Source organism: Pristis pectinata, chromosome 13 (genome assembly GCF_009764475.1).
Source record: "Pristis pectinata isolate sPriPec2 chromosome 13, sPriPec2.1.pri, whole genome shotgun sequence".
Taxonomy (NCBI): Eukaryota; Metazoa; Chordata; class Chondrichthyes; order Rhinopristiformes; family Pristidae; genus Pristis; species Pristis pectinata.
In genome coordinates, this window is record NC_067417.1 from 21,089,287 (window position 1) to 21,115,004 (window position 25,718).

The 25,718-nt window shown below is 38.6% G+C and overlaps 1 protein-coding gene across 1 annotated transcript; it reads left to right on the forward strand.

Annotated features, from left to right (window-relative positions):
* Positions 1–7,933: 7,933 nt before the first annotated feature.
* On the forward strand, positions 7,934–24,504 carry LOC127577391 (cytochrome b5). Its single transcript, XM_052028568.1, has 5 exons — positions 7,934–8,177; positions 16,608–16,736; positions 18,407–18,430; positions 20,423–20,457; positions 22,543–24,504. The coding sequence occupies exons 1-5, from the start codon at positions 8,034–8,036 to the stop codon at positions 22,634–22,636; spliced, it is 426 nt and encodes a 141-aa protein (XP_051884528.1). The 5' UTR covers positions 7,934–8,033; the 3' UTR covers positions 22,637–24,504.
* Positions 24,505–25,718: the final 1,214 nt, after the last annotated feature.

Here is a 25,718-nt window from a genome sequence, read left to right on the forward strand (position 1 = left end):
ATTTCGTATTTACTCTCCCTATGTTCTCTACATCTACGTCTTATCTTCTGACAACGGTGGTTGTTGAAGAAGCCCTTGCTCATGTTTCACCTTATGGCTTGCGGAACTGAACTTTAAGAACCATTCCTGAACTGGGAGTTTTGGACTTTGTCTGTCACACACACACACACACACACACACACACACACACGAAGAGTTTAGTTTTGGGGTTAACGTTCGAGGTTTAACATTTTTGAATTCTAACATACTAACATTTTTACTTTTATTTTACGTATTAGCATAAGTAGTAATTAATAAAATAGTTTTTAACACTGAATCATGCTCAGTGTGTTTCTTTTGTTGCTGGTTCGTGACACAACACACAGAAAAAGTGCTGGAGGAACTCAGCAGGTCAGGCAGCATCCACGGAGGGAAATAAACAGTCGACATTTCAGGCCAAGACCCTTCATCAGGACCAGAAACGAAGAGGGCAGAAGCCAGAATAAGGTGGTGGGGAAGGGGAAGGAGCACATGCAGGCAGGGAATAGGTACCTGATTTTTAAAGTATCTTTTGAGCAAATACACAAATTTATAGATTTTCCCTTTTAATCCTCCTATCATTAATCTAAATCAATGTTCTGTAAGTACCACTCCCTCCTAACTGAAACAGGTTCTTCCTGTTCACTGTCTTAGCCACTGAATTTTGTGCGCTTTAAATCATTCCTCAGTGCCCCTTGTTCCAAAGGCATCAACTGCAGCCTAGACATTTTCTCCTCAATTATATCTTTCTAAATCTTCCTCTGCACACAGTCCAGAGTTATAACATTTTTCTTGTAGTGTTGTGACTAGAACTGTGGAAAACGTGAACCACTTCCCACACGTTCACCATCAACTTCAATGCGAAACCATAGCCATAGGCCAATTGATGAAAAAGATATATGAAGATCAAATCCAAGGATATGGCATAAAATTTATGGTCTGCCGGGCAGCAGTAATCCCTACCCTCTAGACCCAAACTACCTACTGAAGGCACAAGGCAGCTGAGAGGAAACACCAACACCATCTCCCCAAAGTCCTTCCAGGCCAATGTCCCCAGCAGACAGGCCTAAGGTATATTATCAGCTAAGCTGGATAGGTCACATTCAATGCTCGCCCAACCCCAGACTCTCAAATCTATTCTGAGGTCCCTCACAGGAAGAGATTACCAGGCTGGCAAAGGAGAAGATTCAAGAATGTGTTCAAAGCCTCCTCAAAGAAATACAACATCCCACTGACTTATAGGTATTTCTGGTCCATGATCACTCCATGTGGCAAAGGAACATTCAGGATGGTATTGAAAACCTCAAATCCCAATAAAGGCAAGTGTTTGCCTATCTGAAATAACATTCAACTACCTTCAAGGATTAGTTTCTCTATAGTTCTTGTATCCTATCATTCATCATGCATTCACTTGCTTTCATCACCAGCAAATGCATTCTCTCACATAACTCCATTTTGAATTCCATGTCATTTTTTTGTAGCCACTTAGTCCAATAGCTTCCTACAGTCTAGAACATTCTTCCTCATTGTTAACCACAATGTCTATTTTGGCATCATGGATGTACTTTAATCACAGCACCTCCATTTAAGTCCATGTCAATAAAAGACCCACAAAACCACAGTGCACTCAGCTCTTGTGTCACTAATGCTCCCTTTGGTCATTACTTTTACTTTCCCTTGGAAAAAGGGCAACCATTTTGCTAGGGGTATACTACAAGCTTCCTTGTGGTCAGCAGGAGATAATGGAGCAGATGTATCTACAAATCAAGTTAGCATTTCAGGTCAGGGACCCTTCATCAGAATTGAGAAAAAGAGAAAAACTTAGCCTAGATAACAGAATGATCCATTAACATGGAGGCTGGTGGGATGAAAGGGAAGGAGCATAAAACACTACCAATACAATATACAGACAAAGACGCTTTGACGAAGGGTCACAGATCAAAATCATCTGTTTCACTTTCCACAGATGCTGCCTGACCTGCTGAGTTTTTCCAGCATTTTGCTTTTGTTAGCATTTTAACTGCCATCATTATTTCACCCTATCAGAGAAATTCCCTTAGTTCCACCAGTCGCCTTTTCTGCTACATATCCTATCCGGATGCATCATGGCTTGGTGGGGCAACTACTCTGCCTGAGACCACAAGAAACTGCAGAGAGTTGTGGATACAGCTCAGCACATCACAGAAACCAGCCTCCCCTCCAATGGACCCTGTCTACACTTCTGACTGCCCCAGTAAAGAAGCCAACATAATCAAAGACCCCATTCACCCTGGACATTCTCTCTCCCCCCCCCACCCCCCATCAGGCAGAAGGTACAAAATCCAAAGCATGTACCACCAAGCCTAAGGACAGCTTCTATCCCACGATTGTAAGACTATCGAACACTCTCCTGGTATAATAAGATGGACTCTTGACCTCACAATCGACTTTGTTATGGCCGAGCACCTTATTGTCTGCTGTAACACATTATTTTGCATTCTGTTATTGTTTTCCCTTATACTACCTCAATGGACTGTTGTAATGAAATGATCTGTATGGGTGGCATGCAAAACAAAGTTTTTCACTGTACATCAGTACGTGACAATATTAAACCAATTTAATTAATTTAATTTAAACGTAGGCCAACTTGTTTTTCTCTCTCTCAGAAGGGTCCAAAGCTGAATTATTCTCTCTTTCCACGGATGCTGTCTGACCTGCTGAGTTTTTCCAGCAGTTTGTGATGATTGTCCCAGGTTCCTCGCTATTACTTAATAGCTTCCCCTAAAACTAAAAACATACTTTACTTTTAATTCTTCCTATTTCTGATGATATAATTCACATTTCAGATTGATGACCCATTTGCCTCTTCGCTGATACTGCTTAACCTGCTTTTTGCGCCATTTTGTTTCCATTTCATCTGCAGGTTTTTTTGCTTTTCTGTCACTTAATACTGCTTTCACCTCTCCTCTCGAATGTTTGATGCCATTTGTTAACAATCCTAAACTTTTATTCTGAAACGTAACCAGGGTGATGCCTAAATGCAGCAGGCTCACAAACGATTAACTCGCAGGTCACCTTTGCTCTCCATACCGAGGTTACACTTTTTCTAAAAGAAAATTACAAAATTGCAAATTCTGGAATATGAACACCCTTCTGACCGAAGGTCTTGGGCCTGAAACGTTAAATGTTTCTCCTTCCAAGATACTGCCTGGCCGGCCGAGCTTTTCCTGTGTTTATTGTTTTCACCACGGTTTATTAAAAACCTGATCGTTAGTCCGGCGTCCAAGACGTAATCTCCTTCTCACCCGTTATCACGTTCAGAATGGCGCAGAACTCCTGGTACTCGCTGTCTCGGAAAGCCTGGAGCGCACAATGGAAGTTAAACTCCAAAATCCAGCGGTTCACTATCCGCTCGGGACTCCGGAGATCAGCTCCAGCTTCGCCGGACGACCGACTCGTCGTGCCCTTCGATCTTACGCCCATTTCAGTTTGCACCAAATTTCCATTCAGTCCCCTGAGCTGCAACTCCGATTTCCCAAACAATTGCCCCGCCATTTCGCACATAAAATTAAACGGAAACTAAAGCGCACCACTCAGACGTCAGCTGCCTCTCCATCCACAATGCACTGCGACACTGAGTGGAACAACACATCACCATGTTGTGAAGGGATAAAACCGCGATCTACTGCAGGATAGACTTCCAATTCGAACAATATACTTCTCTTCTCCCCTCCCCCTCCCGCACCCCACTCATTTCCAAAGAATATATATTACTAGCTGGTTTACTGACAAAGTACACAGCAAACAAATTAACAGTTATTGAACAAACTGCTGATGTTGGAAAATATGAAGTAAAATACAGAAAATGCTGAAAGCACTTAAAACACTGGTTGTCGTCTATAACAGCTGTCTCAGATTCCCAACAGAAAACACCACGTTGTATTAAAACAGTACTATTACATGAAAAGTTTATTTTGATACGTAATGCCTGAGTTATTTGCTTATCTTAAGTTCAGTAACCTTTATTCCAGTAATTTAGAACTACATAAAAAATGTGTGCTTCCATCCATTATGCTATCCTATTTGACCTCATTTTGATCCCGTGTACTTCTACATTCAAGTAAAGACTTGCCTCAACACATCTACTGCCAAATATCTCATTCGTGCATTCGTCATTTCCATTTTTTACCCTATACTACCTCAATGCACTCTGTACTAACTCAATGTATCCGTACTGTGTATGAATTGATCTGTACGAATGGTATGCAAGACAAGTTTTTCACTGTACCTTGGTACAAGTGACATTAATAAAACAATACTACAACTAGAACATAGAACATTACAGCACAGTACAGGCACTTCGGCCCAAAATGTTGTGCTGACATTTTATCCTACTCTAAGATCTTTCTAACCCTTCCCTCCCACGTTGTCCTCATTTTTTTTAATCATTCATGTGCCTCTCTAAGAATGTCTTAAATGTCCCTAATGTATCTGCCTCCACCACCTCCTCCGGCAGTGCATTCCACGCACCCACGACTCTAAGTAAAAAAACTTACCTCTGACATTCCCCTTATACCGTCCTCCAATCACATTAAAATTATGCCCCCTCTTGTTAGCCATTTTTGCCCTGGGAGTGGAAAGTCTCTGACTGTCCACTCAATTTATGCCTCTTATCATCAAGTACACCTCTATCAAGTCACCTCTCATCCTCCTTCACTCCAAAGGGAAAAGCCCTAGCCCACTCAACCTATCCTCATAAGACAAGCTCTCCAGTCCAGGCAGCATCCTGGTAAATCTCTTCTGCACCCTGCCTAAAGCTTCCACATCCTTCCTATAATGAGGCAACCAGAACTGAACACAACATGCCAAGTGTGGTCTCACCAGAGTTTTATAGAGCTGCAACATTACCTTGTGGCTCTTGAACTCAATACCCCAACTAATGAAGGCCAACACACCATATGCCCTCTTAACAACCCTATCGACCTGTGTGGCAACCTTGAGGGATCTATGGATATGGACCTCAAGATCCCTCTGTTCCTCCACACTGCAAAGAGTCCTGCCATTAACCTTGTATTCTGCCTTCAAATTCAATCTTCCAAAGTGTATCACTTCACAATTTTCCAGGTTGAACTCCTTCCGCCACTTCTCAGCCCAGCTCTGCATCCTATCAACATCCTGTTGTAACCTACAATTACACCCACATTCTAGGCTTCCATCCTTTAGAAACTTTGAAGCCTACTTACAGCAAGGAGAAATGCATTTTGGGATCTTCATATATATGATGACCATTAATGTAATTATTCAAATTCTAATAATTCACACGAGGTAAGATGATGCACTCTTATAAACATTCAATTAAGTTCTAAGCATTACACAAAGCCTGGAGGAACTCAGTAAGTAAGGCAGCATCAATGGAGGGAAGTAGACAGTCGACATTTCAGGTTGAGGCCCTTCATCTGGACACTGAGTCTTGACCCAAAACATCAACTGTCCACTTCCCTCAATAGATGCTGCCTGACCTGCTGAGGTCCTCCAGCATTTTGTTTGTTTCATATTCCAGCATCTGAAGTCTCCTACAAGTTCTAAGCATTGTCCTCTTTGGTCACATTGATGAGTCATGTGCACAATTCCAGACCCTATTCCTTAAGATGGCTTCAATTCCACTTCCTATCACGGTACCCATTATCCTTGCTGCCCCCAAAGTTCAGAAGTTCATCTACCGCAGTCTTAATGGCTCAGTATTCACAGGCCTGAGATAAAGAGTTCCAAAGATTCACAAGCCTCAGTGAAGAAATTCCTTCTCAAATCAGAAATATCAAATATAGATGACTCCTTACTTGAAACCATATGCTGAGTTCCAAACTTGCTCACCAAGGGAAAAATCAACATAGCATCTACCTTGCAATGTCCCTTCCGAATGTTAAAAATATCTGTAAAATATTCTCATTCTTCCAATGTCCAGAGAACGTTGGCCTATTCCATTCAATCGTTCTTAAACTGTCCTGTTATGGTACCCGGTGCCTTTTGTCACACGTCATAAGGTTACAGTGATGTATGTAACATCCATGTTGTGACACAACAATGCAATTCAGATGATAGCTACTACATATTTAAGGGATTGTTCATGTTTGAAGATACTTCTACTCATAGTGAAAAAAATCTCTCTAAAGCAACGGCTTTTAGATGAAGCCTGATGTTGCAAATACCTTTACTAAATAGATTACCAAAAGAGGTACATTTTAAACACTACTTCATCTGGAAAATGTGCTTGGAGCCTCTGATGGTGACCTTAAGCTTCTAGTTTAAGTTAGAAACTTGAAATAGTTTCTACAGAGAGGCAATTACAATTTGGACAAAAGGTGGGATTCTAGTCAGAAATATTCCCTTATGTGATACTTATATTGAACAGATCTCTTGTACGCTAAAGATGAACTCTTGATCTCTCAGTCTACCTCATCATGGCCTTTGCACTTTATTTGTCTACCTGCACTGCATTTTCTCTGTTACAAGACTATATTCTACTTTTTTTTTCCTTTTGTACTATCTCCATGTAGTTACGAATGGAATGATCTGTCTGGATGGCACACAAACAGATTTTCACTGGGTATCTGTACATGTGACAACAATAAACTAATTACCAATTAGTTACCTGTGACTTTAATTCTTTTTGCTTCTCCTACTCTGACCTCTACCTTCAGCCTCCTATAATGTTATAAAGAAACTCAAGGAACAAGATCTCATTTTATGAGTTGGCATATTACAGCCTTCAAATTCAATATTGAATTCAACAATTTCAGATAAACAGCAATTCCAGCTTTTGACTTTCATAGATCCAACATTCATATTTTTATTCTTCTGGTGATTTTAGATAATTATTTTGCTTTTCCTATTCACACCTTTTTATTCATTGATCTGTCTCCTGGACTCTGTCTTTACCTTTCGTTGTCTTGATGAAGCAGCCAGAATAATCAAAGACCCCACCCACCCGGACATTCTCTCTTCTCTCCTCTTCCATCGGGTAGAAGATACAGGTGCCTGAGGGCACGTACCACCAGACTAAAGGACAGCTTCTACCCCACTGTGATAAGACTATTGAACGGTTCCTTTATACAATGAGATGGACTATGACTTCATGATCTACCTTGTTGTGACCTTGCACCTTATTGCACTGCACTTTCTCTGCAGCTGTGACACTTTACTCTGTACTGTTACTGTTTTTACCTGTACTACATCAATGCACTTTGTACTAACTCAATGTAACTGCATTGTGTAATGAATTGACCTGTACGATCGGTTTGTAAGACAAGCTTTTCACTGTACCTCGGTATGTGACAATAATAAACCAATACCAATATCGTTACCACCTTGTATTTAAATTTGTCATTTAATCTATCCTGCTCTCCATCTTCCCTGCGTTTTAAAACTTGTTTTATCTCAAACTTTTCCCTGTTCTGATGAATGATCTAAAATGCTAACGCTGTCTCTGTCTCAGTGCCATCTAACCTGTTGAGTATTTCCATCACTGTCTCTTTTACAATAGAAATGCTGGCATTCTGAAATATAAACATACATGTCAGAACAGGTTAGGAATAATTCGATTTGCCCACACATCCAATACCCAATACACACAACCAGAAAATATGGGGTCAGGTCCGTCCCATCCCTCAATACAGTTAAAATACACGGTTTAATATTTCAAATGTGAAGATTTACTGTAAACCACGATTATCATTTCAGATTAACAACATTTTTCCTTTATGTTCGGCAAAGGAAATACTTGGAGTAATTCAGTTGGAGATTATTCAGGTGAGATTTGATCAGGAACGACAAGCCATTCTCGGTGGCGTGTTCACGTGGTCTCACCGCCACCTCTCCGATGTCCTCGGCGCGAACGCCTTGCGTTAACGACCATCGCGATGACGTAATTGGCCGTTGTCAGCTGAGCCGTCGCGAGACGATGATCATGTGATGAGATTGCGCTCCGCCCGGTGTGGAGGAAGTGTTGCTGGGGTTCACTGAGCTGGGGAAGCTGCAAAATGGGGGAGCAATGTAACAGCGTTGATAATGAGCCGAAGGTGAATTATTTCTCCATGGAAGAAATAAAACTTCATAACAAAAGCAAATCTACGTGGTTGGTAATACACGACAAAGTGTACGATGTTTCCAAATTTCTGGAGGAGGTTAGTTTCACGTTTGATGTTATCTGCTGCCAGGCCTCTCATTCAATTTCATAAGATAGTGTTATAAAATGTAACAGTTTAAAAAAATACTTCAATGTGCATGATCGACTTTTTTTTTTGAAAAAGAGAATTTAACATTGTGGCCGATTTAAATATGCACACAATTTTTGGATTTAAGAGCATAAATGTAGTTTTGAATTCAAGTTTTAATTGTAACATGACGCTGTAAAACAGGTTTTACGGTCCTAGCAATGATCCACTCCATTGTGCAAGGGTTATGTTCAAATGTTAAAGTCATATCGTGTTATTCTGTATTAATGGATTTGAAATATGCCTTTTTGTTGTATCTTTTAGCACATTTAAAGCAATGTGTACCTTGTATTTAATAGAGTAATATAGCATGGAAACAAGCCATTCGGCCCACCACATCCATGCCGGTCAGTGGGCAGCCATCCATATTAATCCCACCTCCAAGAATTTAACCCGTAGTCTCTATTCCTAGGCTAATTAAGAGTTCCCCTTGACACTTCACTTTTAAAATAAATAAACTAAAATAAATAATCTAAATACAGCTCTGCCTTCAATACAATAATTCCAAGCAAGCTTGTCACCAAACTCCGAGACCTAGGACTCAACACCTCTCTCTGTAACTGGATCCTTGACTTTCTAACAAACAGACTGCAATCAGTGAGGATAGGCAGCAATACCTCCGGCACGATTATTCTCAACACTGGTGCCCTACAAGGCTGCGTCCTCAGCCCTCTACTCTACTCCCTATACACCCACGAATGTGTGGCCAGATTCTGCTCTAACTCCATCTACAAGTTTGCAGATGATACCAACGTTGTAGGCTGTATCTCAAACAGCGATGATTCGGAGTACAGGAAGGAGATAGAGGGCTTAGTGGAATGGTGTCATGACAACAACCTTTCAATGTCAACAAAACAAAAGAGCTGGTCATTGACTTCAGGAAAGGGGGCGGTGTACATGCACCCATCTACATCAATGGTGTTGAGGTCGAGAGGGTTGAGAGCTTCAAGTTCCTGGGAGTGAACATCACCAACAGCTTGTCCTGGTCAAATCATGTAGATGCCACGGCCAAGAAAGCTCACCAGTGCCTCTACTTCCTCAGGAGGCTAAAGAAGTTTGGTTTGTCCCCTTTGACTCTCACCAACTTTTACCAATGCACCATAGAAAGCATCCTATCTGGATGTATCATGGCTTGGCACGGCAACTGCTCTGCCTAAGACCGCAAGAAGCTGCAGAGAGTTGTGGACACAGCCCAGCGCATCACAGATACCAGCCTCCCCTCCTTGGACTCTGTCTTTACCTCTCGTTGTCTTGGTGAAGCAGCCAGCATAATCAAAGACTCCTCCCACCCAGGACGTTCTCTCTTCCATCGGGTAGAAGATACAAGAGCCTGATGGCACGTACCACCAGACTTAAGGACAGCTTGTACCCCACTGTGATAAGACTATTGAACGGTTCCTTTATACAATGAGATGGACTATGACCTCACGATCTACCTTGTTGTGACCTCGCACCTTATTGCACTGCACTTTCTCTGTAGCTGTGACACTTTACTCTCTACTGTTATTGTTTTTACCTGTACTACCTCAATGCACTCTGTACTGACTCAATTAACTGCACTGTGTAATGAATTGACCTGTATGATCGGTTTGTAAGACAAGCTTTTCACTGTACCTCGGTACAAGTGACAATAATATACCAATACCAATAATGTTTCTCAAAAAATGGACAGCTGAGCATTTGTAAATAAAAATCTTCAATTTCCAGCAAGATTCCATTCCCTTGTGCATCTTCCCATTCTCATTTACAGTCATGCAGCATGGAAATGGGCCCTTAGGCCCAATTGGTCCATGTTAACCAAGATTCCCATCTAAGCTAGACCCATTTGCATACGTTTGGCCAATATCCCTCTAAACCTTTCCCATCCATGTACCTGTCCAAGTACCTTTTAAATATTGTTAATGTACCTGCCTCAACCACTTCCTCTGGCAGCTCATTCCATATATTGACCACTCTCTGGGTGGAAAAGGTTGTCCTTTGGGTTCCTATTAAATCTCTCCCCTCTCACCTTAAACCTATGCCCTCTAGTTCTTGATTTCCCACCCCTAGGAAAAAGACTGCACATTGACCCTATCTATGCCCCTCATGATCTTATATACCTTTTATAAAATTTTATACACCCCTCATTCTCCAATGTTCTAATGAAAAAATATCCCAACCTACTCAACCTCTCTCCATAACTCAATCCCTCAAGTCCTGGCAACATCCTCGTAAATTTCCTTTGCACTATTTCCAGCTTAATGGCATTTATTTTCATGTATAAAGAGAAGGGGAGTGGTGAGACAGGTGTCTGAGGTGACCAATCACCTCAGTCTCCTGTCTCACCACTCCCCTCTGCACTCTTAGTTGTCATGCAGGGTCTCGACCCTAAATGTTGACAGTTCCTTTCTTCATACAGATACTGCTCGACCTGCTGAGTTCCTCCAGCAGATTGCAGATGCTGGAATCTGGAGCAACAAACAATCTCTTGTGTCTCTTGTGTTACCATCTGCAGGGATCTGACTGCCTCCAAGTCAGAATCCTGTCAACAGCCTTCCCAAGATTGAGTGCAGGGCTTAAACAAACAAGTCTTTCCAATAAAAAGATTTCATCACTTTGGTATTATGAGTTCCAACTACATCCAAATACTGCCTTCAACTACTTACTCGGCTTTCTTTCATCTTTCAACTCATAATGTATCACTTCCAACATTTATCTGTATCCTGTTCAAGTACATTTTCCAGATAGTTTACTGACATAGTCAACAGTTAAAATTAAACATTTTATTAAACCAAAACATGCAAGAAACTTAAAGTCTTGGCTTTTGAGGTAGGGGAATTTTTCTGTTTTAACTTTTCTTTCCATGGTTGTAATGTTTTCAAATGAAAGATGAGCGTTGAATTTTATATAACATTGAATGTTGTGGTAATTAAATATATCAAATTTGCAATGAAAAGTGACAATTTTAGATGTCGTGCTTCCCAATTTGATATTTATGATATAAAAACAGAAAATATTAGGTATGCACAGCAGGTCAGGTTATTTCCATTTGATATTTATGGTTACTCATTCCGATTGCTCATAAATATGATGGACTGTGTCCAGTCCACCACTTTATTTGGAATGTCAGTAATTTGTAATTTAAAGAAAACTAATCTTAAAGCACGTTTTCTGTTCAACATTTGTATTGGATCCAAACTTGTTAAGAAACTGGAAGAAATGATTTCAAACTCTTTTTAGTTGCCATCAAAGAGAAGATCAGCAAAGGGGAGTGGTGAGACAGGAGTCTGAGGTGATTCACCTGTCCCCTAAGGCAGTGGTTTTCAACCTTTTTCATGCTGCGGCCCCCCCCAGAACATGTCCTTGTTAGATGGCGGACCCCCAAAGCCCACAAAATCAAACAATCAATAATTCATGCATACAACACTTAAATTACTGCACATAGGCCCTATTGAAATAGTGACTATTTCAATCACTGATAATTACCAGCGGTGTCTTTCAGTGTTCAGTTCAATGTGAAGGTTGTGCCTGTTTTGCACTGCAGAGTTTGTCCAAACGTGGTGGTATGTGCGACAAACATACGCGTATGTCATTCTCAATATTCAGTCTTGATCTGTATTTGGTTTTCATGGCAGTGACTGCAGAAAATGCTATTTCGCACAAGTAAGTGGTTGCAAATGGTAACAGAACATTGACGGCTTTGCCGGACAGCAGTGGATACTCCTGGGAATGTGCTATCCAGAACAACAACAGTGATATTCAGTTGAACTGCAAGTGCAAAGTCCTGTCAGATGACGGTTCAGCCAATTCTTCTTGTTCATGTCCAGTTAAATCAGTAAGCATACATTCAAATGGATTTCGAATCCAATCAAATATGCTCATGTCATCGTCGCCGAAATACTCGTGGAAATAATGTGACAGCTGTTGAATATGGTTCAAAACGGTGCTCGCAATGGCCTCTGTCTTAGTCTCGTTCACTGTCAGAAAGTCAGCCAGCAACAGAAATATATCATAGATGCCTTGCTCACATCTTCCCTTCCAGATACAGAGTTTTTTCTGGAAGGCATTGATTTTGTCATGCGTTTTCAGAACATTGAGCTAAGTCCCTGCAATGATAGATTTAAGCTGTTCAAAATGTTGAAAATATCTGCAAGACAAGCTAATCTGGCAACCCACGTCTCATCTGTCAAGAACTGTGCCAATGATCCGTTATGCTCATTTAGAAAAATGAACAGTTCACCTTGCAGTTCATATACGCGCTGTACAACGCAGCCTCGTGACAGCCAACTGACCTTCTGTATGTAGCAATAAATGCGTATGCTCGGCTTCCATTTCATGGCATGTTTTCACACAAACAATGATTGAGCGGCCTGGCTTTGATAAAGTTAATGATTTTAATGTACGTGGAAAACACATCTGTGAGATTTTCATCCATATCCTTTGCAGCCAAAGCCTCACAGTGAATCATGCCGTGGGTTGCTGCTACATGTGGAGCTACTTCTTTCACTCGTGCGACTAGACCCAACTTCCGTCCCGTCATTGCGGCAGCGCCATCCGTGCATACTCCAATACACTATGTCCATGCCAATGCCGATTGTACAAAAAAAAGTGTCAAGCACACGGAAAAGTTCTTCACCAGTTCTACGCCCTGGGACCGCCTTGCGAAACAGTCTTCCAAAGCCTTTCCTTCCCAGCAATATCGAACATAAACCAACAACTGCGCAGCACTGGCAACATCAGTACTTTCATCGAGCTGAGTCGCAAATCTGACTTGCTGAAGATGTGCTATCAGCTGGCTCTGTATATCTTCCGCCATATCGCCAATTCTTCTGCTTACTGTGTTATCAGACAGTGGAATGGCTTTCAGTTTTTGACTGGATTTTTTTCCCAGTACAACTTTGCACATATCTACTGCTGCAGGCAGTATAAGCTTTTCTCTGGTTGAGTGAGGCTTTCTGGAACGTGCTATTCGTAATGCTACCAAATATAATGCATGAAGAGCCTTCTCATTTACAGTGGTGCAGGCTGTCATTTTGCCTTTCTGCTTGAGGTACAGCTCCTTTTGCCGCTCAAAATATTCCTTCGGCTTACTGGCAATATCTGGATGCACTGTTGTTAAATGGCGCTTCGATTTCGCTGGTTTCATTGCATCGTTGGACAGTGTTTGCAAACACACAACACAGAGAGGTTGGTCCGCATTTGTCCCCACTGCGATGAAGCCATATGAAATGTATTCTGGATCGTACTTGCGTTGTTTTCTCTTTCGGTCACCCTTATCCCCTTCGTCATCAGAATCTTTCGGTTTCTGGTCAGCTTTTCTCTTCAGAAATTTCTCCATACTCAGCAATACACGCTGGACAGTTTAATCACTATTACTGATAAACAAAATTATCAAAACTAATCTAAAATTTACACACTTGCACACTTCGTTTAACAGTGACGTCACTGTGGTGTAAATGCATGGTAAGCCATATTATTAAGGCACACCAACAACGTCACTCAGTCTCACTAACACTACAGTGCACAACAGAATAGTAGTGAGAAGTGAACACTACTGACTACACAAATCGAATATTAAGCGGCAGCTTACCAGAAGGACCACCATCTAAGTCTCTAAGATTGTCACCTATAACAGATAGAATAGATATGGCCAATTTTCTGAATAGTGGAAAACTGGAGCAAGCAAGTAACAGGTCGCTTTTCCATTTTTTTTTCTTGGCTTGCTCACGGACCCCCTGGCAACCCGCCGCAGACCCCCGGGGGTCCACGGACCACAGGTTGAAAACCTCTGCCCTAAAGGTTCCCATCCTCACCTCCTTATCAGATTCCAGCACTGGTAGCCCTTTGTTCCTGCTCATCTCCATTCATTATCTGCCTCTGATTTTTTTCTCTCTCTCTTTGCCTCCATCTCCTGCCACTGTCTCCCAACTCCACCCCTACTTGGCACAACCTGCCTGTCATCTTTCACCCCTCAGTCCACCAATCACATTGGTCTCCTGCTTTACCACCCCCTTTCCCTTTATACTGGCCACCTCGCCGCTCCACTCTCAGTCCTGATCAGGGTTTTGACCCAAAACTTCAACAATTTCTTTCCTCCCACGGGTGCTGCTCGACCCGTTGAGTTCCTCCAGCAGATTGTTTATTGACCTTGTTAAGTTCTTATAAACGTACGTATGAATTAGGAATAGGCCACTCTGCCCCCGAGCCTGCTCAGTGTTTAGTATGATCATGGCCGATCTGATTGTGATCTCAACCTCCTATTTCTATCTACCCCATGTTGCCTTTCATTCCATTGTTTATCAAGGATCTTTATAACTCTGCCATCAAAATATTTAGCATCTGCTTCTACTGTGCATTTTAGGAAGAGATCCCCAAAGACTTTACTAATAGCTTCTAACAACAGTGGTTAAGCTGACTGCCCTGTCAGCAGTGACTTTCCTGCTTTCTGCCTTTTCCCTTTTGAATAAACAAGCTTCATTTTCCAATCAAATGGAACTTTTCCTGAATCTTGGGAATTTTGGAAAATTTAAGCCAATATATCACGACATCTGGGGATTGGTGTCAAAATTGCAAAAGACAACCATGGACCTTGTCAAAAGCCTTGCTAAAGTCCATGTATACCGTGTCTACCGCTTTTTGTTCCAGTCATTGCTGAGACATTCTTCTGCTTTTCTGTTTTTCTCAGAAAACCTTTGACATATGTCTAGTTCTAGTTATGCATGTTACTTTGATTACTAATTTGTAAATGCCTCAAAATTTCTTATGTTTTTCAGTATTTATGCTAAGAAAAAAGAATACAGGCTGAATCATTCACTTGCAACAAATGTCAATTAAAGTTGCCACATTCATAATCACAATGATATCAAAATGAGCAATTCTAAATTTTAAATCTGAAACTTATCTGGTAAAGCTCTCAACTTGTCAGGCAATGTGATTGGTACAAAAGAGGAAATGTGGCCAGGGGCAGATTGGCCATGATATTGAATGGTGGGCAGGTTTGAGAGGCCTCCCATTTGTTTTAAATTTTTTTCCAGTCTTTTGGAAATAGCAAAGAAACATTCAAATGTTCAAGTGCTGAGGTGAAATCCTCTTTAATTCCCATAAACTGACTGAAAGGGCTTAGCATACTTGCATTTAGAAAATTCTGCAAACTGCATAGATATAGTTAGCAATCTAAGGCAATTGTGCTTGTAATGCCAGAGTCAAGACTGTACATTTGATGCATAAAATGTTAGTCATCAAATCAGTTGTTGTGCATGCTTATTGGTGTATTCAAATTATTAAACCTTTGATGTTTTCTGTACACAAGTCTTCATTATTTATTGGTAACTGAAGACTCTAATCCCCAATCTCAGGAGGGATTTGCTCTCTAGGCACATTTCCCAGGTTTTCCAAACACTGACCCCTACTGAGTAACTTACATTCCATTCTCACATCCTTTCCTGCTATGGTGTAATGATGAGATTTTTGTAAAATAAAGGGCTCAAAGGGTTAAGAATTCAGGGTTAGAGCCGCAGTAAGCTTAAAAAGTGCTGGAAAAGATGATGTACAGAGTAAGGGTATGGACACAATATCAGGATAATAGGATGTGTAAAGAATGAATAACAAGTCCTTGTTTGGTAAGAACTTGTCAGCAAGCGGTTGCATATGTGTTTGTAGCCAACGTACAAGAAGTACAGATAAAGGAGTAACTGTCGTATACATTGTAGACCATCAGGGAATGTGAACACCTTCATCTCTCACGTATTCAAACTGTATAAATCTGTGAGCTAATCAATGCACAGACAGACTCCCTTGGACTCTGACCAGCTGTAGCCAACAGTGAGTCGGGGGTAACAACAGAGTTCTCTATCTCTTCAGATAAGTAAAGAAGTTTGGTCCTGAAAATGTTTCTGAGTGATGATCTTGGTTTATAGTAATTAAGAATTTGGCAATAACAGTAAGACCTAGTGTGTTTTGTTTTACCTAACTTAATTCCAATAGTTATTCTAGCTCAACTACTTGTGTAATTCTAATACAATGCCAGCTATATAATGCTAACTTACTCTATATTTAAGAACCTATTCATCCTGAGCCTTGCACGTGACCTAACACATTCCTCAGTTGTTGGAAGGATCTGATAGAATGGGGTTAGCCATGTTATAGGTGTTGAGTGATAGAAATTTCTACAAACAGGTGATCACAAGTATGAAAACATATAAATAGAAATGAAAGATGGAATAATCATAAATCAATAGTGTTGGAATATTGAAATTGCGATGAATGAAAGCGTGATGTTGTAAATGGTTTATTTACACCAAACCATGAAAAATGCTGATTGGGATGCATTTAAGAATTGGGTACACATTTATTTTATTGTAGCATCCTGGTGGAGAGGAGGTGCTCTTTGAACAAGCTGGAGGAGATGCTACAGAAAGCTTTGAAGATGTGGGACATTCATCTGATGCCAGAGAGATGCTGAAGCAATATTTCATTGGAGAACTTGATTTGGTATGGAATATAATCTATCTATTGCTCCTAATGCATTGAATTTTTAATTAACTTTCAAGTGGTTTAACTTTGCATGAATGTAGGCTTAGTTTTGCCAAAATTATTTTTTTTGTTAATTACTATTAGTAACCTACTGGAATGCATTAACTAGTGGTTTTTAAGAAAAAATCTGTTTATTGGTTTTCTTCTTGCTAATCTGTGTTCTGCATGAGAATGTTTAGGTTACTTGCTTATAAGCAATAACCTTCGGTGATCTGAATTTAGCTTGGATTTGGTAATGTTGTGCTAGATGCTTGCAAGGAACTGCCTGCATTTTCCCTCTTGCATGCTGGCATGTTCAGGATTCCCACATGAATGTGGAAGTCTTCAACTTGCTGGCTGAACTTCTTTTCTTTTCCTTAACTTTCTCTCCTACTGCACTCCACTGGAGTCCTCATGGAATCCAAGGTGGACTGGGGCTGGCTGAAAATTTTCAGTATTGCACTGCAGAAAAATTTTTCCCATTGTGGGTCTGGATCCACAAATCCTTTCATTTGAAAGGATTTTACAGCTGGGATGTAGAAACATAAAAATGCAAATCACATTTTGCTTAACTAATATTACTTCAAATTACCCAAGCTATTTTGGTTTTTTTTATAAACTCAATTTTTTATATTGCTTCTATTCATAAGTTTTTGAATACTTCTGATTGTTTATAACCTTCAGAAATGTTGAAAAACCTTGGCAGTTTTGATGGACCATGAAGTTGGGGGTCTGGCTTTGCCTCCATTTAGTTAAACAAAGGCATGATCTTGCCTGACCATGTATATCAGTGACATTTCTCAAGGCCCTTGCACCATGCAGGGCTTGTTGCTTAATTCCAGGACCTTCCTGGCCAACAAAGTTACCTTTCCAGATGTGAACAAGGTAGGTGTGCGATATCAATATATTTGTGTGGCGAGTATGGCATGTCTATGTCCCACTCAGAAAATTACACCTCATTTACTTGGGGCAGGTGAAAGTAGGGAATGCTTTAGACATTCTTCTATCTGTCCATCTTCTCTGTTTTGTTTCAATCAGTAGGGGTAGAGAACATATCTGGACCTTCCACCTGAGCTCAGAAATCTGGAGAGAATATAACCCAGCACTTTATACCACTCCATGCATGTCAGCTACTGGAAGATTTTGTTTCATTTTTGTTTTCACTCTGGACTATGAAGGAGGATAAAAATTACTGTTCTGATTAATTGGAGCCCATTTCATTCCACTAATGGTAATCACAGAATGATGATATTGTTTTGAGGGTGAAAGGAATTGTCTATTTTAAAAACAATCTTTTCTGATTGCAGCCCTGCAAAGTAATGTGCATCTTCAAGAAATAGCACTTCAAATTTTTAAATAAGATGTTGCAGGCAGTTATATGTTTAAAGTTTTTTAAAAATGCTGGAAATATTCAGTAGGTCAGACAGCTTCTGTGGAGGAAGGAACGAAGTTAATGTTTTGGGTCAATTAAATGATAAATCTGTTTTTCTCCACAGATGCTGTATGACCTACTGAATTATTTCCAGCATTTTTAAAAAAACTTTAAACATATAACTGCCTGCAACATCTTTTATACCAGATTTACAACATTCTGCATTTTCTTTGCTGCTTGATAACATATCTTTAAAAATAAATGCTTTGTTTTATAGGCTGATCGAAAAGAAAATTCTAAGGTAAGGAAAAAAAATGTCAGTCATCAAACTGATTATGAATAAATGTCTTATAATAGTGTACAGTTTCAACAATTTACTCCATCTCGCCATTTAAAATTAAAATCAGCTCATGAGAATTGCTATTAATAATGTGGCAAATGGCTTTTTCTGTTGTTTCCAATTTGCTGTTGAAAGTAAACAGTAAATTTTAGAATAAAACAACATGGAAACAGGTCCTTCATTCCACCAGGTCCATTCTGACCATCAAGCACCCATTTACACTAATTCCATTTTTATTTTCCCTATGTTCCTATCAGCTCACCCCAGATTCTACCATTTGCCTGCACAATAGGGTCAATTTACAATGGACAATTAATTTACCAACCCATAAATTTTTGGGATGTGGGAGGAAACCAGATTATCCAGAGGAAATCCACACGGTTACAGGGAGAATGTATAAACTTTAGACACAAAGCACCAGATGTAAGATTGAATCTGGGATGCTAGACCTGTGAGGCAGTAGTTCTCCTGACTGCCACTGTGCTGTCCATTATCTAATAGCTCTTTTGCTGCTGCTTCACGTGAAATTTATGTGTGAAATACTTAATACTGACATCATTAAGTCATTGGTCATTTTTGTTTTAAATTCAATGTCATTTGGTGAAGTTGAAGCATTTTGATTACTTTGCCCATTTAAAGGTGACAAAAGCTACTATTGGTTAGTATTTTTTGACTAAATGGCATATAACATTTGTGCTAAATTTTTCAATGTCCTTCAAATTAGAGATCTTCCCTTAATCTAGTTTACACATTATTTGTTCTAGTACTTTCTAAAAATATCTTTTCTTAAAAAAAATTGGTAGAGCAAATGTCTTGTTCTGAAATGTAATCAGATACTACCCACTTAAAGTAGTTTTAATAAGTGATTCAGGAAGTATATTAATTGGACTTAACCCAATAACAGCAACGGATGCATTTTCCAAAGATATCTTTCATGAAATCTGTATTTGGTGGAAGAAATATTTTTCAGTTTGATTTTCTTCCTCCATTATAATAATTGTTTATCATTACAGAATTTGGTTTGTCCTTGATATAACATGAATCAACAATCTGATATATCAAGTTCCCCATGCTCTTTATTTGCTCTGGCAGTTCTGCTATTTTGTTTTGCTTCATCTATCTACCGCTACATTCCTGTTTTGATTTTGTTTACTTTAATAACCGCTAATAACATCAGATATCATCAAGTGAGATTCAGTAGAAGAAGAAAATCCATTTATTCTTACTTCACAAAAAAACCTACCACTTCTCAGTAATCCAAACTCAACACCACAATTAAAATTCAGTTGAATAGAGAAACAGTAAGAGATCTCACCCTTACTACATTTCAAATCTTACTTGGTTTTGTCTCTGAGTCACTGTTGTGACAGTTTTGCTTCTCTGTCAATGCCCCCTCCCCTCACCCCCAACACACCCCCGTCCTCCAGTGTCTTGTGCATAAAATCTAGTCTGACACTGGAGAGAGGTCTACACTGGTGGAGATGCCATCTTTCACAGGAGCCATTAAATTGAGTCTCAAACTGCCTTTACAGGCAGACGAAAAAGGTCCTGTGGCATCATTCAGAATAAAAGAAAGTGAATTATCCCTGGTGTTCTTTCTAATATTTATGCTTCAACCAGATTATTCAATCTTCCTTGCTTTGTATTTTGCTGAACAATCTAGCACTGCTCTTATTGCATTGTGGCAGTACTGTGATGTCAAAATTAAGTCTGACTGTAAAGCAAGTTCAAGCTTTGAGAGTTTAAAGTGCAAGAACTTTCTTAGAATGAAACTATGTGTCACCTAAATTCATTATTTAATTTATAAAACATGTTCTACTCTAAACAATTTCAGCTTTTTAAAGTATAGCAGGGTAATGGGAAGGTTGAATAATAGACTCCCTGCTTGTTATCTTATTCTTTTTGTGAAGAATTTCATATGAACATACTAAACATTTTTCATTTTCTCCTCAGGATGTGTTAATTACGACATCTTCAAGCCAATCTAGGTACGGTAGGCTTAAGTAACAGTTAAAAACATCACAGAAAATTTATAAGTTGACTCTACCTTCTGTAATTACAAGTGGCATTTCTCAATTAGATAGTAGTTGGGGTTGTCCTTATGAAAAAGTGATGAGTGAATCAAAACTAATAAGTGTGGTAGAAGACCTCTTGTTATGAACAGCATCCCCTCATTCTGCGATGAATAAAGCCACTTGCTGCTTGTGTTCAAATCTTCATGGTAGTTTTCCCCAGAGATTACAATGCTTTCATACCAATTTGCAAAATTTGAATCTAGCAATTTATCAACACTGAGTCTACTAGGAGAAACCTCTGCAACAACATTTGAAGCTTTTAAAGTATTTTACTAAATATATGGAAGCTTAGAAGAAACCATAGAAAAACAAATTGGAGTTAAACAATTCAGACTGGATAACAAAAGAAGCTTGAAATGAATATTTCAAGCCTTTTTTTTCCAATGTCAACCAATAACAAATAAAATGCCTACTTTTGCTTAATTTAGGCAGAGTTGCATCTTCCAGTAGTTTCATTCACCTGTTTACTTTAACAAAAGGGAAGCATCCAGGCAGATTCATTCAGATAGTTTCACCATCTGAGTTTTAGCATGAACAAATGTACTGTGTGCAATCAACTGTGCCTCATGTAATATCTTTTTTCCTCCTCCTTTCCCCATCCTGCCCAACTTAACTAATAACTCAGAAAACTATAAACCTATCAGCTTATCTTCAAAATGGAAATGCCAAATTCCTTCATATTTACCTATGAGACAACATCAATTAGAAGTGATAGTCTTTTTAGATTAATCTACACTGCTCTAGTATCAATTCATATTATCTTTATTCATTGAGATTTCCAGCGAACCTTTAACATGTCACAACACAAGACTAATTTAAAAAATCCTTGATTGGAAATAAACTTTCAAATACTTAAATAAAATATAGCAGAGATGTGAAATATTTTATGGAGGATTGTCTTATTGTCTGTACAAAAGACAAAGTATATCAAGATGTATATTGGGGGTGAAGAAGGAGCACAAGTTAAAAAAAAATACAATAGGCTTTAAGTGGATTATATAGTAAGTAAGTGATTAGATTTATCACTTCTAATTTCGAGAAGTAATCAAAGTAAAATTTGGTGGATAAGTTTAAAGAATATATAGAGCCTTAAAGATTGGTCAAACCAATTCAGAATAGTGTGTAAGGGTGAATCAAAGATGATATTCTAATAGCATTATGTACTAAGGGACATTAATACAAAGGAATACAAGTACTCCAGGGTTATAGACCTTATAGCTCTAATAACAGAATAAATTTGAGTGAGGATCTCATTGACAAAGTATGGATTGGTGAATCTGGAATTAGTCCAGAGAATATGGATATAAATTATATTCATCACAATCAATTAATTAAAAATTGATGTGCAAAATATTTTGGAATGAATAGTTCTAATAATTGAAGAGTTTACATGAACCTTGATACTCATAGTATTGGCTAAACTTCAAGCTGAAATGGCATTTCCCTGACTTGGATTTTCATGATGTAACTTAAAGGTTTGTTTCACCTCCCCACGTCATCCACTGATTCACTCATCAGAGCAAAATTTCTATGCTCTAGCAAAATCCCAATTGAAGGAAGAGCAGTTTTTTTTCTATTAAATTGATTCCTCATTTGTAGTAAGCTTTGGGATCCCTACTTAACATTCATTTTAATTAGATTTGTCTGTCTTCCACCATGTTGTTTTTCTCAGTCATTTGTTTTGCTGGGAATGGGATGGCAGATCACCGTTGAATTGTTCGAGTGTCAATGTATTGCTTGCTTTTAGAATATTCCTTTCCTGGTACTTGACAGGTTTTGGCCAAAAGATATTAACTTGTAAACTTTCCAATCATTTTTTTTTCTGAAAGGAGCAAAAAAAAAAGTTAAGACTTGTAACAGCCAATTGATAAGCAGTTTATCATTTTTTTCTGTACATGCCTGCACTAGTTTAATTTTTTTTATCAGCAAAGTAAAATTTTTGGCAATGTTATATAATATTTTAATTGGATTTCTAACAAAGTGTGTTTTCTTTTCCAGCTGGTGGACAAATTGGCTTATTCCTGTTTTTGCAGCCGGTGTCGTAGGACTCATGTACCGCTTCTACCTTTCGGAGACCAGGACTTCATCCTGAAGATTCCCATTTTAAATTAACTATGCTGTGGGTGGGATGAAGTGTTGGTGGACCAGAAACCAGCTGACTGGTGCTGGTAACACCCATGTGTTTAAGATTTTATCAATAATTGGATGTTATTTAATTTCAGTGCAAGACCTGTATGAATTTTTTTTCTCTATTCTATGCATCAATTAGTGAAGTAAATGCAATCCCAGAGTTTTATATAGACCATACAAGCAATTGAATAATAAGCAACTTTTTGAGCCCTATTTCAGACTTGTCAGGGAAATTATCCCACTTTTTAGTAAAGTACATCAGATATTGAAGAACTCAGTTACACTGATGCTGCAAATATCCACCCATGTTGAGCTCCTGATAAATGTTACCATTATGCACAAAAATGAATAATTATTGCAGTTTTTACACAAATTAAATTTTCTTCTTTCCCTTTTCAAAAATACTTTTCCTTGAACTGTCCATCACTTTTTGTATGTACATTTTTAAAGATAAAAGGCTTGTGGCATATGTTATTAATCCTTGGATTTCACAAAACACTAATTATCTGGAGCTGATAATGTAACATGAAATGCAGCTAAAAATTTCACAGCTGGTATGTTTTTTCTAATCCTTCTCACCTTGAGGGTGACAAATTCAAGATAAGTACAATTTCATGGATTATAGCATTCTGATAAACCTCAAACATGCATTCCTGTCGGCAGGATATGGATCAAACAGACACAGGCGATATTAAGATTCAGGCACAGCATCTATTCTGCACCTGCCAACAGAAACTGTTGACTTGTGACCGGGTTGGCTGGAGTGGGATTGTTTCTATTTCTTTGATTTATCTCCCTAGCTCAATAATAGTTGTGGTCTTACTACTTCCTGTCTGATTATGCAGCTTTACAAAGATGGCTGATCTACTTACTCATTGAGCTGTAAGGGTAACATAACTATATTGGTTGTCTTTGATTTTTATTTGGTATACTGTGTCACAAAGTAGAAATGATTTTGCCTACTATTTCTGAAATTTTCTTATTCCTTATGGGAAAGTTGAGTTAAGGCCAAGCACAAAAAATCCTAAATTGCATCTCATAATGCCTAATCTGGTCTCTGTTCCCTTGCCCTTCTACTTATTGGAATTAAATTGGTTCCCTGATGACCAGTCTTGTACCTAAGCTCTAGAAATACTGACATTAATTAATGCTGATGATTATTTTTGCATGTTGTTTCAGATTTTCTTTTGATCTTAAATGTGATTAAGTTGTTCTCCTTGTGTGAAGCTTATTGCTATGCATGCAATTTGTATCTATCTGCAGTGCCTACAGAAGTTTGATTTGTACATTCAGACTATATTTATAACTGGTGATCTTTGCATCAATTTTCAATGATGTCTCAAAAATGACATTTCACAAAAAATATTGGCTAGCTCCTCCATTACCAGTGCAAATCTTTTTTGTTATCACCATGATGTAGTGTACGTGGTAGTAATTTAGTCCAGTTTATCTAAATTCTTCATCTGATGAGCTAACAAATATAAAGCTTTCTACAGTTATTCTGGAAGGCATTTCACTTGTTCTTTAATTTATTGTAATAGCTGCTAATAATGTAATCTTGAATTGTAAATTTTATTTAATGTCAAAAGATCCAGCTGTGATGTTTTCAGTCTATGCCATATAATTATGCAACATAATCTATGCCTTGTATGTGTTGATAAATGCTTTGTTTGGGATGAGTGCATACAACATTTGTTGATCACAAAATCGTTATCGTAATGTTTTTATTCCTGACAACCAGACACAGAATTCATTTTCATTTGTTCACTGTGAGTAATATCTGTACCAATGAGCAAGTACTCATCTATTAAAATAAATTTCCTTTCTAAACAGTGTAAAGTGATTGGTGATAAATCACTAAAATGATTTAAATACGGGTTAATTTTCTGTATTTTCTTGCAGTTTCCTTGAACATAAACAAGAGCAGGTATAGGCCAATCAGCCCATTTGAGCCTGCTCTGTGATAGATAAGATTGTGGCTGATCCATTCTTGGCCTCAACAGCACTTTCCTGCTTTCTCCCTTATACTCCTAGACTCCCCTGTAGTTGAATAGAGATTTTCAAAGAATCATGATTTTCTGAGAAGAAATTTCTCTATCTCTGTCTTAAATGGACATGCCCCCTAGTTCTATTCGCCCCCAAAAGCAGAAATTTCCTCTTGGCATCCACCCCGTCAATTCCTCTGAGAATTTTTTGTTTCAATAGATTACTTCTCATTCTTCTACGTTATGGAAATACTGTCATTTTACTGCTGTACTGGTATCCTGATTTTTTTTTAACCAATTATATCGAAATGAAATTTTAACATCTGTTAGTTTTATTGTTTCTGAAGATCCAGTCAAAATTTTAAAGATATGTTTTTAAATGACACCAGATTTACGAATTTAGGAGAGCACTGCCATTTGCTTTTAAACTCTAAACTCAAAAGCTAATATGCAAGAGCTGTCTTATGCTCAGTTTAAAATCTGCTGCAGAAGATCAAATGCTGATACATTCTTTAAAATTTTGTACTTGAGTTTTTGGACATCTCAGTTGAATGGTACTCAGTAGCCAAACACTTATCTTTTCCAAAATGGAAAATTTAAAACCCACTTCTGCTTTGATCTAGATTCCCACTGCCCAATGGCATTTGGTTATTTTAGTGTAAATATAATTCTAAACTTTACCAACTTTTGTTGCATATTATATATGAAATACATGCCAAACTTTTATTAAAGTTATCTCCCAGTAATTTGCAAAATCAATTGTTGTTGGTGTTTGGTGGGGTTAGGTTTATTTTGCTGCTCAAGCATGTGAGAAATGACCACGAGCCACAATTTTGTCTTCACATTTGCATACTTCCAGCAATGAGTGACCCATTGAGACCTGTTATCTCTTCAGTTGTACTGCTACACTTTGATCAGTTAACCTTACAATTTAGCAATTAAATCTGAGAATACAGAAGTACTTTGATTCAGTTTCTCATAGGGTAGACTCGAGGCTTCAAGGGAGTTACTTTATTTTTAATCATCAGAATGAAGTCCAGTCGGCAATATTCTTGCTAT